General features: G+C 45.7%; 1 protein-coding gene across 1 annotated transcript in view; it reads right to left on the reverse strand.

The window, feature by feature from the left end:
* The window catches only part of GABBR2 (gamma-aminobutyric acid (GABA) B receptor, 2), a 518,990-nt gene that overhangs the window by 348,614 nt on the left and 158,323 nt on the right, over positions 1-12,053 (reverse strand). Inside the window, exon 2 of the mRNA XM_006886874.1 lies at positions 1,314-1,451. Within this exon, the coding sequence (XP_006886936.1) occupies positions 1,314-1,451 (138 nt within the window). The remainder of the gene's footprint in view (positions 1-1,313; positions 1,452-12,053) is intronic.

The raw sequence follows: 12,053 nt of genomic DNA on the forward strand, positions 1-12,053 counted from the left end.
TAATTGGCCAGGAGCCCCCAGAAAGGCTTAACCACAAAAAGAAGACTTAAGACAGACTTAGTGGATAAAAAGGAGCTTCAGTGGGGAGTTGGAAAAGGGTTTTTATGTCTAAGAGAACAGCAAGAGCAGGGCTCTGAAGCTCCAAAGGTTCAGAGTTCACTTGTAGAGAGATGAGATTCTGGATTGTATTAAGTCCCCCCCACCAAAAAACTATGTAATAATATATACACTGTGTAATGCCCTCTCATGATCTGATTAACTAAATAATTATAAGATAATTAAAGATGAAACACAACACTGTATAATCACGTGTCATTCACTCATGCGTTGCGGTTGAGTTGAAAACTCTTTGCTGACCCTCCAGTGGGTTTTCAGAGGCTGTAAATCCCATGAAAAGAGACTGTCATCTTTCTACCTCAAAGTAGTTTGTGGATTCGAACTGCTCATCTCTGGGATAGCAGGGTATCTCCACTAGGCCACCAGAGCACAGCTTGACAAATATAAGGGAAGTTTCCCAAGGGTGTATCTCATTAACGATGAAAGGGGAAAGTCTCTGTAAATTTTTACTGAAACGAATAATAAATTTAAATTAAAAAAAAAAAAAGATAAAAGGGGAGAAAGTCAACTGGAAGGGAGGGAGGACCTCAGTACTACCAAGGAAGAACTGCCAGGACTGGAATGTGTCCTTTCAGACTCATGGATCTGCTTGAAGAAGCTCCTTGGCATCAGGGAAGGCCAAGGTACATGGAGACACATGGAGAATGCTGGGCCTCCAGATGTTAAAAGAAACAAAGACCTTCCTCTACAAAGGATAGAGAGGGTCTTCCCTGAGAGCCAGCAGCTGGAACTTGGATTCTAGTTTCCTAAAGAAACTGTTCAAGAAAAAAAAAATTTGTTGGTGAAAGCTACCCAGTTGTAGTATGTTTTCCAGCATCCCTAGATAACTCAGACAGGTGAGTGGCCTGCAAGGATCATGGTGTAAACGAGAGCCTTGGGCAGGAGAAGACAGTGGACATGAACCTGGCCAGACACTGAAGGCTCTGAACATGAAGCTAAGGAGTTAGTGGTGGGCCAGTGAGGGTTTTAAAACACAGGGTCGAGTCAAGGATGCCCTTTAGACACCCATCTTGGTGGCCATGCAAGGTCAGGCGGGAGGGGCTGCCCTGGCAGTTGGGACAACGAAAAACTATGCAGCCATCCAGGGAAAACCCAGAAGGAGCTGTCAGCATAGGAACCACCATAGAGAACCATTCCCGCAAGAGACGTGTGGCAAGTCAGAGAGGGTCCCCCGAGGGAAGGTGGGCGGGCCTTACCTGCACCAGGTTCCAGCCTTGGAGGGACTCAGCGATGATGGATGTGACGGATGGACAGACGCCTCCAAACACCATCAAGTGGTTCGGCCCGTATTTTATTGCATCGTAGAAGGCTTTCAGCCCTTTTGCATTATCACACTGGGGAGAAACACACAGAGAGAGAAGCCCAAATTAGAAACAGCTTTTCCCAGGGGCAAGAGCCCAACCGTGGGTATACACAAACACATCTTTCCTCGTGGGAAACCTTCTGGTTTCTCTGCTCCCGTGTTGGGGACTGAGCTGTGAATTCAATGAAGTGTAACCTTGGCAGCTCCATCTCACTCTCCTCCTAAAAACAAAACAAAACAAAATAGCAAACCCCCAAACAGTTGTCTTCAAGCCAGTTCTAACTCATGGTAACCCAATGTGCACTACAATGTAGAAGTGTGCTCCATGGGATTTTTCAGGCCGTGATCTTTCAGAAGCAGACTGCCAGGCCTTTTTTCTGCGGTTCATCTGTGTAGATTCAAATTGTCAAACCTTCTGATTAGTGGTAAAGTGCTTAACTGGAATCTTCCAAATCTATGACTTGCAGCTCCCCAGATATCTCCCGCTACAGCACATGAAGAAAAAGGCCCCCCAAATCCCTCACCCTGGGCTCTCCCCAATGCAGGGATAAATTTATTTTGAAGATGAAGAGCCCAAAGAGAACCGCATGTCCAGGTCTGCGCCCAAGACCAGATATTGAGGGAACATGAGTGGTGATCAAAGCTCTGGCCGAGGTTCCAGAGAAGAAAACGGCCCAAAGCTTCATGGTCATCCAATGCGGATGGAAAGAGAGCTCGCCCGCGGCCGCTGGGAGTCAGACCCAGCCCATTTCCCTCCACCTCCTTCCACCGCTCTCCCAGCCATCTGGTCACCTCACCCCGGAAGGTGGTGTTAACCACATCCACCAAAAACCCTTCGCCACCAAGCAGGCTTCTTTTGTAAGAAATCCGTTCTTCTCACTCCCCTGCTTTCCTTGCACATCAAAACCCAAACTTCTTTCAGAGTCTAATTCTCGAAAGGTTAGAAACATAATAAAAATAGAGAAGTGAGCACATGTCAATGTTTTATTTAACTCACTACTCAGCGGATCTGCAGCACGACAAAGTGGGTTCAAGAGAGAATCGGAGGAACAGATTTTTATAGTGAATGAGCAAAATAAGAGAGGATTGCTAAACTATTCAGACGGGTTAACGTCCTGTACAGCACTAAAGCGATGACCTCTGAGGCTAGAGCAGAAAATCACTGACCATCGCGCACCTTATCAGTTTTACAGAATTGTAAATTGTCCCGGACTCGATCAACTGCTAAATATCCCATGTCCCTACAGTCAGGTGGACTCTTCAGCAGGGCGGCTGGAAAATGCGAAGTGCCGTTAGAAAAGACGACGTGGTCATGGAACTCTCCCTTTCAATTATGTACCACCACGGGGCTCTTTTCTCAACATTCGGTATCATGAGAGATGGAAACAAGAGGTCATGTCATCCAGCTCCCAACTACTACCCTGTTCAAGTCCCCCCCCTTTCCCCTTGCTCACCAAGCACAGTCTCCCCAGCCTCCTCTCTGGCCCCGGCATTCCCCGCCTGCTGCCTCTGGGCCTTTGCACATGCTGTTTCCTTTGCTCTTTGTTCTCAGCACAGCTCACTGCTCATCACTCATTCAGGCTTCACTGTCCCTCCACCCCGAATGAGTCCCACCTCAATCAGTCTCTAACACATCAGTCTGTTTCGTGTCCTAACATATTTCCAAGTCATCTTTTCTATCTTTGTCTTATCATTAACTGCTCTTCTGAACTAAAACATAAGCCACTGGAGGGCAGGGCCTGTGTTCATTTATCACCGCCACTTCCCTCGACATTTTCTCAGAACTCTCCAGAACCACTGAGGGCTGAGAGACCTGGAGTGCTCCCTTCATCAGCTGGTTTCCCTTCGCTTCAGCGTCTCTCTCCCTGCTTCGTTCACGCTGTATCCCCTCTTCCTTTCTGTTTCTCCCATCCCCTAAGTGACCACAGTGTGTATCAGAGCTAGTTAGTATTCACTGCTCTTTCCTCATTTCTTTAAAGAACTCCTCCGGCTGCAGCCCACAGTGGGTGGGTGTTGGCGGGGATAGAAAATAAAGTCCAACACGGCTCCCGGCTTCGGTGAGCTCACCGTCTAGCTGGGGGAACAGGGGGACCTGAATACTGGTGGGGACTTCACATGCTGAACAGTGCCCAGAGCTGCAGGAGAGGGGCAGACCCAGGCTGCGGGGGACGCAGAGAGCTCTGGGAAGGGGCCCTGGAGACGGGACATGGTGGTGGAGGAATGGCCTGGACAGAGGCAAGGAGGTAGGAAAGTGAAACGGCAACTCAGCTCACACCAGTAGAGAGCGATGAGGACCTGGAGGCCTGGCCTAGGCTCTAGGCTTGCAAGCACCAGGCTCAGGAGGCCGGGTTCTATCTTGCATATGCTTAGGAAAGAATTAAATTACAATTTTTCATTAATTTAGACACGTTGCTGCTGAGTAACATCAAGTCTGGATCCATAGCTGTCTCTCTACAAGTTTCAGAGGCAGTTAATATCCCGGGAGGAGACTGCCTGTCCTCCTCCCACGGAGCAGGTGGTGGATTAGAACCGCATGCCTTCAGGACTGTAGTGCAGTTTTTTACCACTAGGCCACCAGAGCTCAATTTAGAAATGAGTCAAGTTACTTCTGTTTTTTCACAAAGCAGAAAATGAAGAAGGGAGAAAAGGGAAAATCAGTAAAGAGAGGAGGGAGGAAGAATGGGAAGAGGATGAGAGAGAGCGAAGAGGAAGGAGAAAGGGAGAAGGAGAAGGAGAAGGAGAAGGAGAAGGAGAAGGAGAAGGAGGAGAAAGACATCAGAGGGGGATGGGGAGAGGAAGAAAGGCGAAGTTCTTTTTGCTTCTTGGGCCATTATTAATGATCCCTGTGCCTTGTCAGAAAACACCACTTCCCACCCGCAACAGAGGATGTGCGGATACAACAGTTCATGTTTTAATTGCTTCCACCATGATTTACTGACTCATTTTCCATCTTAATACATCCCTGTAATGATGTTACCTTGTTTTCTCATGTGCAGCCAATGACAACGATTGCACAGTATTACAAGATTTAGATGTAAAGTTGCATTAATATAAGATTCACAACAATGAGCTGCTTTACATCTTTGGCTCACAAACATTTCTCTGGTATTGAGTTTGTATGAGATCCTACATTAGTAATGATGGCTTGGCTTCTTACAAGGAGAGAATATTAGAATATGTCTACTCAAAAACGTGATATTATCTAATAACCAGTATTTGAAAGAAAGGATCTTAGGAATTCACCATTCCTGTATCCCCAAATGTGCATCTGACTCAGTTTTCACCAGCTGGGTGTGATAGGCAGAACTGTGGCCCTTGTGAATATCAAGGATCCTAGGCAATAGGACTTTATGATGTAATGAAGGTTACTAATCAGCTGATCATAACCTTTTCATTATTCATAGCATATATATTGCCCACAAATATATTCAGCTTCTTGAGCCTCTTGAGAAGCTGTTATCCCAGCTAAAGGATGTGCTATTGTCTGGCTGTTGTTATTGTCAGGTGCTACTGAATCGACTACAACTCGTAGTGACCCTGTGAACAACTGCTCTGAACTGTGTCCTCTCTCCCTGCGCCATCCTCACAATCTTGTATGCTATGCCTGAGCCTTTATTATGGTCACTGTGTCAGTCCACCTTGGCAAAGGTTGTCTTCTCTTTCATTGACCGTCCACCTTTCCCAGCATGATGTCTTTTTCCAAGGATTGATCCCTTCTGACAACATGCCCAACATATGTGAGATGAAGTTTTACCACCCTTCCCTCTAGGGAGAGTGCTGGTTCCACTTCCTCCCAGCCAAACTGGCTTGTTCTTTTTATTTTTTTTTATTTTAAATTTATTTTAATGAAAGTTTACAGAGGCTTTGGATTTCCATTCATTCATTGTTGCACTTTTCTCCCTGCACATCCCTTCCCCACAATTCGCATTTCTTTCTGAAAAGAAAAAATGTTTTCATTGTTATGCCACCCTAGTTCTGGACTCCCGTCATAACAATAACATCTAATCATATATCCCTTTTAAACAGTTTCCTCCCTCATCTGTTTCAATGCAGTATATGTTTGTTCTTTTGGTATCCATCGGATACTCACTATGCTTCTCCAACATCACAATTGAAAGGCATGTTGCCTAGTGGGGACATGGTATAACTGTGCGAAATCTGAAATAAATGAGCTTCACACCACTCATCTCATTATCAGTCCACACGAGACATATGTGTCTCACGTAATTGTATAAATATCCATATAACTTAAGGGGGAAAAATAATTTCTGCATGCCTTCTACTATGGAAAACATACCAACAAAAAATTCAGTCCAGCAAACAATTTGCCCATGAAAAGGTGAAGTAGGGAGGCCATGCTGAACTTTCCCAGTGTGTCCAATGCAACCCACAAAGCTGTAAGAGCAGAGGCCATTCTTTAGCTGGGAGGACAAGAGGAAGGCAGAGGTTGGAAGCCTGAAAAGGACTGAATGAGCCTGTGTTGGCTTCAAGGTGAAGGGGACGTCACGTGTCAAGGAAATGGGAACTTCAGTCCTACAATTAAAAGGAACTGAATTCTTCCAACCTCCTGAATGAGTTTGGAATTGGAATCTTTCCCAGAGCTTCCACAACACAGCCCAGCCAGGGGACACCTTAACTGCAGCAGGGTGAGACCCTGGGCGGAGCACCTTGCTGACGTACCCTGTGCTGGACTTGAGACCCACTGAACTGTGAGATCTGAGACTGATCTAAGACACTAAATTGGTGGCAATCCATTACAGCATCAAAAGATAGCAGATACACTGGGTAAAAGGAAAGTAAAGACTAATATGGTGAGGATTTCCTTACAGATCCACCTATTCAGCTTAAAGAACCAGCCTTCATGTAGAGCTTAAATTCCTTTATACTGTGTATGGAGACCCAGGTTTGATTCCTGGCCAGGTCACCTGCTTCACAGCCCCTGCACCACCACTTGCATTTTTCTATGATGCTCATCAGGTTTCCAGACTAAGACAAACTAGGAAGGAAGACCTGGTGAGATGCTTCCAAATGTAAGGCAATGAAAATCTCAGGAAACTCACCAGGGGGCTGGTTCTTTTTATCCTGCATGGGTCATAATGGGTTGGGACAAACTCCAGGGCAGCTAACATGAGAACAACAACATGGGCTTGAAATGTGTTTCTCACAGAACTATAGGATCTCGTTTTGTTTTAATGTCCTCACATGAATTTTTCTGCATACACTCTGGCAGCCTAGTCCACAGGGAATTGTGCTGCTAACCCAGAGGATGTGTCTCTTTGGCAGTTCAAATCCACCCGTGGCCCCATCTGTTCACATTCACATTTTCAGAAACCCAATGGAGAGACAGCTATGAGTCAGTTAGTTCTAAGTCGACGGCAATAAGATATAGACATACGATCATCCACATGTGTATGTATATATATATGTGTGCACGTATGTATATACATATGCGTGTGTAGATGTACACACACGTATGTATATGTGGATTAATATGTTGTTGTTATGTGCCATCAAGGTGACTATGACTCATAGACACCATGAACGACAGATTGAAACCTTGCTCTGTTTTGCACCATCTTCATGACCTGCTACAGTCACTATGTCGCCTTGTTGAGGGGCTTTCTAGCTTCCTTTTTCTCTGGCCCTCCACTTTTCCCTGCATGACGTCTTTTTCCAAGGTCCAGCCTCTCCTGACAACAAGCTCAAAATATAGATGACAAAGTTGCACCATAAATACCTCGAAGGAGCAGCCCAGACCAACTTGTTCTTTTGTCAGTTCGTGGAATATTCAGTACTCTTCTCTAACTCTACAATGTCTTTTCACACACACACACACATACACTAATGACCAATTTATCTAATCACTAGGGAGTTTAAGTTTTAGTCTTCTGAGGGATTCCTGGCAGATACTCTGATACTCTCTGGGGCCGTTTCAAAAGATGTGTCCTTCCCACTCCGGGAAAGTCGGTTCCACGTGTGCTTCCCACTTGAGTCCTTCTCAAGTGCTGCCCTTGGAGAAGTTCCTCAAAGGGCACTGATGAAGGTCCTCTTCTGTCAGACATCAGCCCCACCCCTGCACAAGCCAGGGAGAGGCTGGAAGCTTTTCTACACCCACTTAGGGTCTGTCTGACAGCTCTGGGTGAGTTGGCCACTAGGCAAAGTCTCATTGGAGACATTATTTACAGTAAGGCTGTCTTGCAGCAATTTAACATCTGATGACCTGTTCTCCGAAGCCCTCTGAGGTGCTCTGTGTCCTGGAAGAAAGTGATACGGTTTATGATGGTCTCCTCCTCCAGACTCTACTTGAGGGTATTCTAACTGCTCATTGTGGATGAAATTCAACCAGTATCAAGAGGAAATCAGTTCTACTCTTGTTCGCATTCTCACCAACAGCTGGTACTCCCACGACCAGCTACGGCTTCTCACCTACAGTCTGGCCACATGGACACCAGCTCTGAAAGGCTGTTGTTGGGCACACGGCTGGCAAGGTGCCCCATGACTCACAGGGAGCCCAGGCTCAACAGTGCAAGACACTGCCCAGTCCTCCTTTCTCCCCACTGGCAACTGTGGATTGGACTGCTGGGATCCATAGGGTTTCAATTAAAACCAAGTCAAACCCATTGCCAATGAATCGATTCCGACTCAGGGTGATGCTCCGTCTGGTCTAGGAGGTTGTACACCTTTATAGGAGGATACTGCCCATCTTTCTCTGGCAGAGCAGCTGGTGTATCTGAACCACTGACCTTTCAATTAGCAGTCTCACACAGAGTCCATTATACCACTAGGGCTCCTGAAGATTTTTAGTGGGTGATTTTTTTTTAAATTTTTTTGTGTGTACTGTCAAATCAGATCTGACTGGTACAGGAGGAGATTGCCCCTCCTTCTCCAGCACAGCATCTGGTAGATTAGAACTGCTTTCCTCTGGGATTGCAGTGTAGCATCTTGCCACTAGGCTACCAGAGCTCTTTTTATTTTTTTTCTTAAGTAAATTGCCAGACATTTCTTCTTTGTCTGTGCTCATCTGCTGAAACTTGACTGTAATACAGCACCATGTAAACCTTTACTAAAGATCAGAGGGGGCAGAGAATGAGGGGCACTTAGCCAGGAATAGAGTTTGAGTCTCTCCCACACAGAAGATGTGAACTGAATCTGAGAACCACCACTGGCCCCTGGAACACAATAGGCCTTCAATACCTATAACTTCCCCTTCCTCTCTTTCTCTGACTCCACATTCAATGTCACTCATGGCACTTCCTCCAAACCCCCTTCTACAGTTTCATTCCTAGTGGCCTCCTCTTCACCACAGGACAGACTTGTCATACTCATGGAGGCTCAGAAGATCCAGCACCTATAAATGAGGAGAGATCCAAAGGCCACACAAATCAATTTTTTAAATGAAAAAGTGGGACTCCAGAGCAAAATCCATTTTCATTTAAATCTCATTTTTAAAGAATTAAAATACTTTCGTGACCTAAAAATTTCAAAGAAAATGTTGTGCTGAGAGTTAAAATGTAAAAATGCCAAGAAAATGTCAGTTAGTAACAACTCATTTGAATCTGGGAATTATTCCACACAGAATTTCAGAATGAAGTGGAATTTCAAAGCGAGCGTGTCCAACCTATCCTAATCCACCAGGCCCCTGGAAGTATCCAGTGCATGCAGTGGTCTGAGTCCGTTTACATACCTCCAGGGACAGTGTTCTCATTCCCTCACCACGAAGCTAATTCTTCTTTGGCCAGTCTTAAAACCTCACTTCCCATTGCATCCCCTGTTCCAACTCCTCCCTCTACAGCAGACATTGGCAAACCCTCCCATAAATGACTAGAGAGTAAATATTTTACATTTTGTGGGCCATACAGTCTCTCTCACAAGGATTCAACGTTTGCTGATGTTGTGGGAAAGCAGATACTAAAAAAATATCAAGACCAAACCAACTGCCAGTGAGTTGATATCGACTCCTGGGACCCTCCCTTGGGTTTCTGAGGCTGTAAGTCTTAACTAGAAGAGACTGCTCATCTTTCTCCCAAGAAGCAGCTGGTGGATTCGAGCCCTCAGCCTTTCAGTTAGCAGCCAACACTTAACCTACTATGCCAAAAGACCAGAGATAATACATAAGTGAATGTGCACAGCAATGTTTCAATAAAGTATTATTCACAAAACTAGGTGACAGTCAGATTTGGCAGATGAACATAATTTGTCAATTTTGCTCTAAAGCCTGTCAGGACAATTATATGCCACAATAGTTGAAGAAATGATGCCTTCAAGTTGTAGCACTGGCGAAAAGTATTGCATGTGTCATGGGCTCCCCAAAGAATGAACAAATCCATTCTGGAGGAAGCTTCCTTAGGAGTTAGGGTGGAGAAACATCATCTCATATATTTGGGGTATGTTAGCAGGAGAGGCCAGGCCTTGGAGGAAGATTTTATGCCGGAAAAGGTAGAAGGTCAGTGAAAGAGAGGACAACCCTCAGTGACATGATCGACCGTGACTGTGAGATATCAGATTGTGAGGATGGCATAGGACAGCGCGACATTCAGATCTGTTGTTCATTAACAGGGTCACTATGAGTCACAGTCGACTCGGCAGCAAATAATAACAACCCCGTGAAGAGAGTCCTTCAGACTGAACCTCAGCCATGGCGACAGCGACAGAGGTCTTCAGGCCATAACACCCTTAGGTCTCCGACCATCCACATGCTGTGGTTTCACACTGTTCTCATCTCCACGCCATTCTCTATAAAGGGCTCAGATGACAGACATTTTTAGGACACTGCTCTGAAAACAGAACCCCAAATCCTCCACCGCCCTTGCACAGAAAGAGAACATGGGCTGCTACACAGTGTGCACTATGTATGCAGTAGGCACAGGGCTGGAAGTCCTCCAAGAGTTCCGTTTTATAGATAAAAGAATTTGGGGCTCAAAGAGGTTCAAGAATTCACCCAGGAGCACAGGCATAGTAAGAATTCAATCAGAAGTAAAGCCTCAGAGCACTACCTTGTTTCACACATAATGTGTTATGAAATATTCCAATCCTAGAAAAAGATATGTGTACATTTATAAAATATGAAAACCAGTAATTGAACATACAATGAGTCCAACTTAAGGCCAATACTGAAGCCCTTGTGTGACCACCCCAGCAACATAGCCTTCCTAAACTGGGAGAACTTCTAATCTGAATTTTGTCCTTCTCTGTCTGTTCTTCTTGATTACATCAGCGTGTGTGTGTGTGTGTGTGTGTGTGTGTGTGTGTGTGTGTGTGTGTGTATGAAGAATCTTGAACATATCATGGAACGAACTTGAACATAGGTCTTTCTTGGAGAGGATGAAACCAAGTCTCTTCTTGGAGGCTATGATTTTGAAGCTCCGCCTCACTTACTTTGGGCACGTGGCCAGGAGATATCGGTCCTTAGAGAAGGACATCATGCTCATTCAAAGGGTGGATGGACAGCGCAGGAGAGGGAGACCCCGGATGAGATGGATTGATACAGTAATTGGGGCAATGGGGGTTGGTGTGTTGGAATTAGTGAGACTGGCTCAGGACAGGGAAAGCTCCTGTACATAGGGTTGCTCATACAGGTGATGCAACAGCACCTAACAACAATAACACACTGTGACAGGTCTGGAAGCAGGAGTGGCATCCACTTCCTAAACAACATGCCTCTGGAAACTCTACGAACTTTGATAAATGTCGATAGCTGTAGAAGGGCTTCAGGCCTTTTGTTCACAGGGTCACTATGAGTCCTGCTCAACTCAAAGGCAATCAACAACAACAATGTGTGTGTGTGTGTGTGTGTGTGTGTATATTCTACCGCAAACACTATAGCATTTTATTTTGAAACACTGTGGTGTATATTGGGAGCTCTAGAGGTGTAAGGGGGTAGCATGCTGCACTGCTGAGAGGTCAGTGGTTCAAACCTATTAGCAGCTTTACTGAGGAAAGCTGGGCAGTCAACTCCCATTAGGGACACTTACAGCCCCAGAAACCCAACAGAGGCTCACTGCAGGTCTGAACTGACCCAGCGGAAGTGGACTTACATTGCAGCTGCAGTAATGGCCTTAAGAACAACCAAGACGGTGAGGGAGGTGCGAGATTGGGTGGTACTGTGTCCTGCTGTACCTGAGGTGACTAGTTAGCAAAGCTAACGTGACAGCACCTAATAGCAACACATAATGCATGGACCTCGGGGGGCCTAGTGGTAAAGGGCTGCACTGTCAACCTGAAGGCACAGAGTTCGAATCCACCAGATGCTCCATGGGAGAAAGATGAGCAATCTCCTCCTGTGCAAAGCACTGCCTCTGAAAACCCACTTGAGAGTCAGCTATGGGTCAGTTCTGTCTCGACCGTGCATAACAACAACCAGTATCTCTCTCTCTCTCTCTCTCTCTCTCTCTCTCTCTCTCTCTCTCTAAAACATTCAACCCTGCACCAAATAGATTCCAACTGACAGCAGCCCTGTAGAACAGATTACAACAACCCCATCAGTATACCAAGGTTACAATCATTACAGAAGACTGAAGGCGAGTTCAATCCCAGACCTTTGGGTTAGCAGCTGGACACTTAATCATTGCACCACCAAAAGCCATGTCTCTCTGGCAGCTGGAATTCACCAGCGGCTCTGAGGGAGAATGATGAG

This window comes from Elephantulus edwardii, unplaced genomic scaffold (genome assembly GCF_000299155.1).
Source record: "Elephantulus edwardii isolate Elephantulus edwardi_28Jun2011 unplaced genomic scaffold, EleEdw1.0 scaffold00052, whole genome shotgun sequence".
Lineage (NCBI taxonomy): Eukaryota > Metazoa > Chordata > Mammalia > Macroscelidea > Macroscelididae > Elephantulus > Elephantulus edwardii.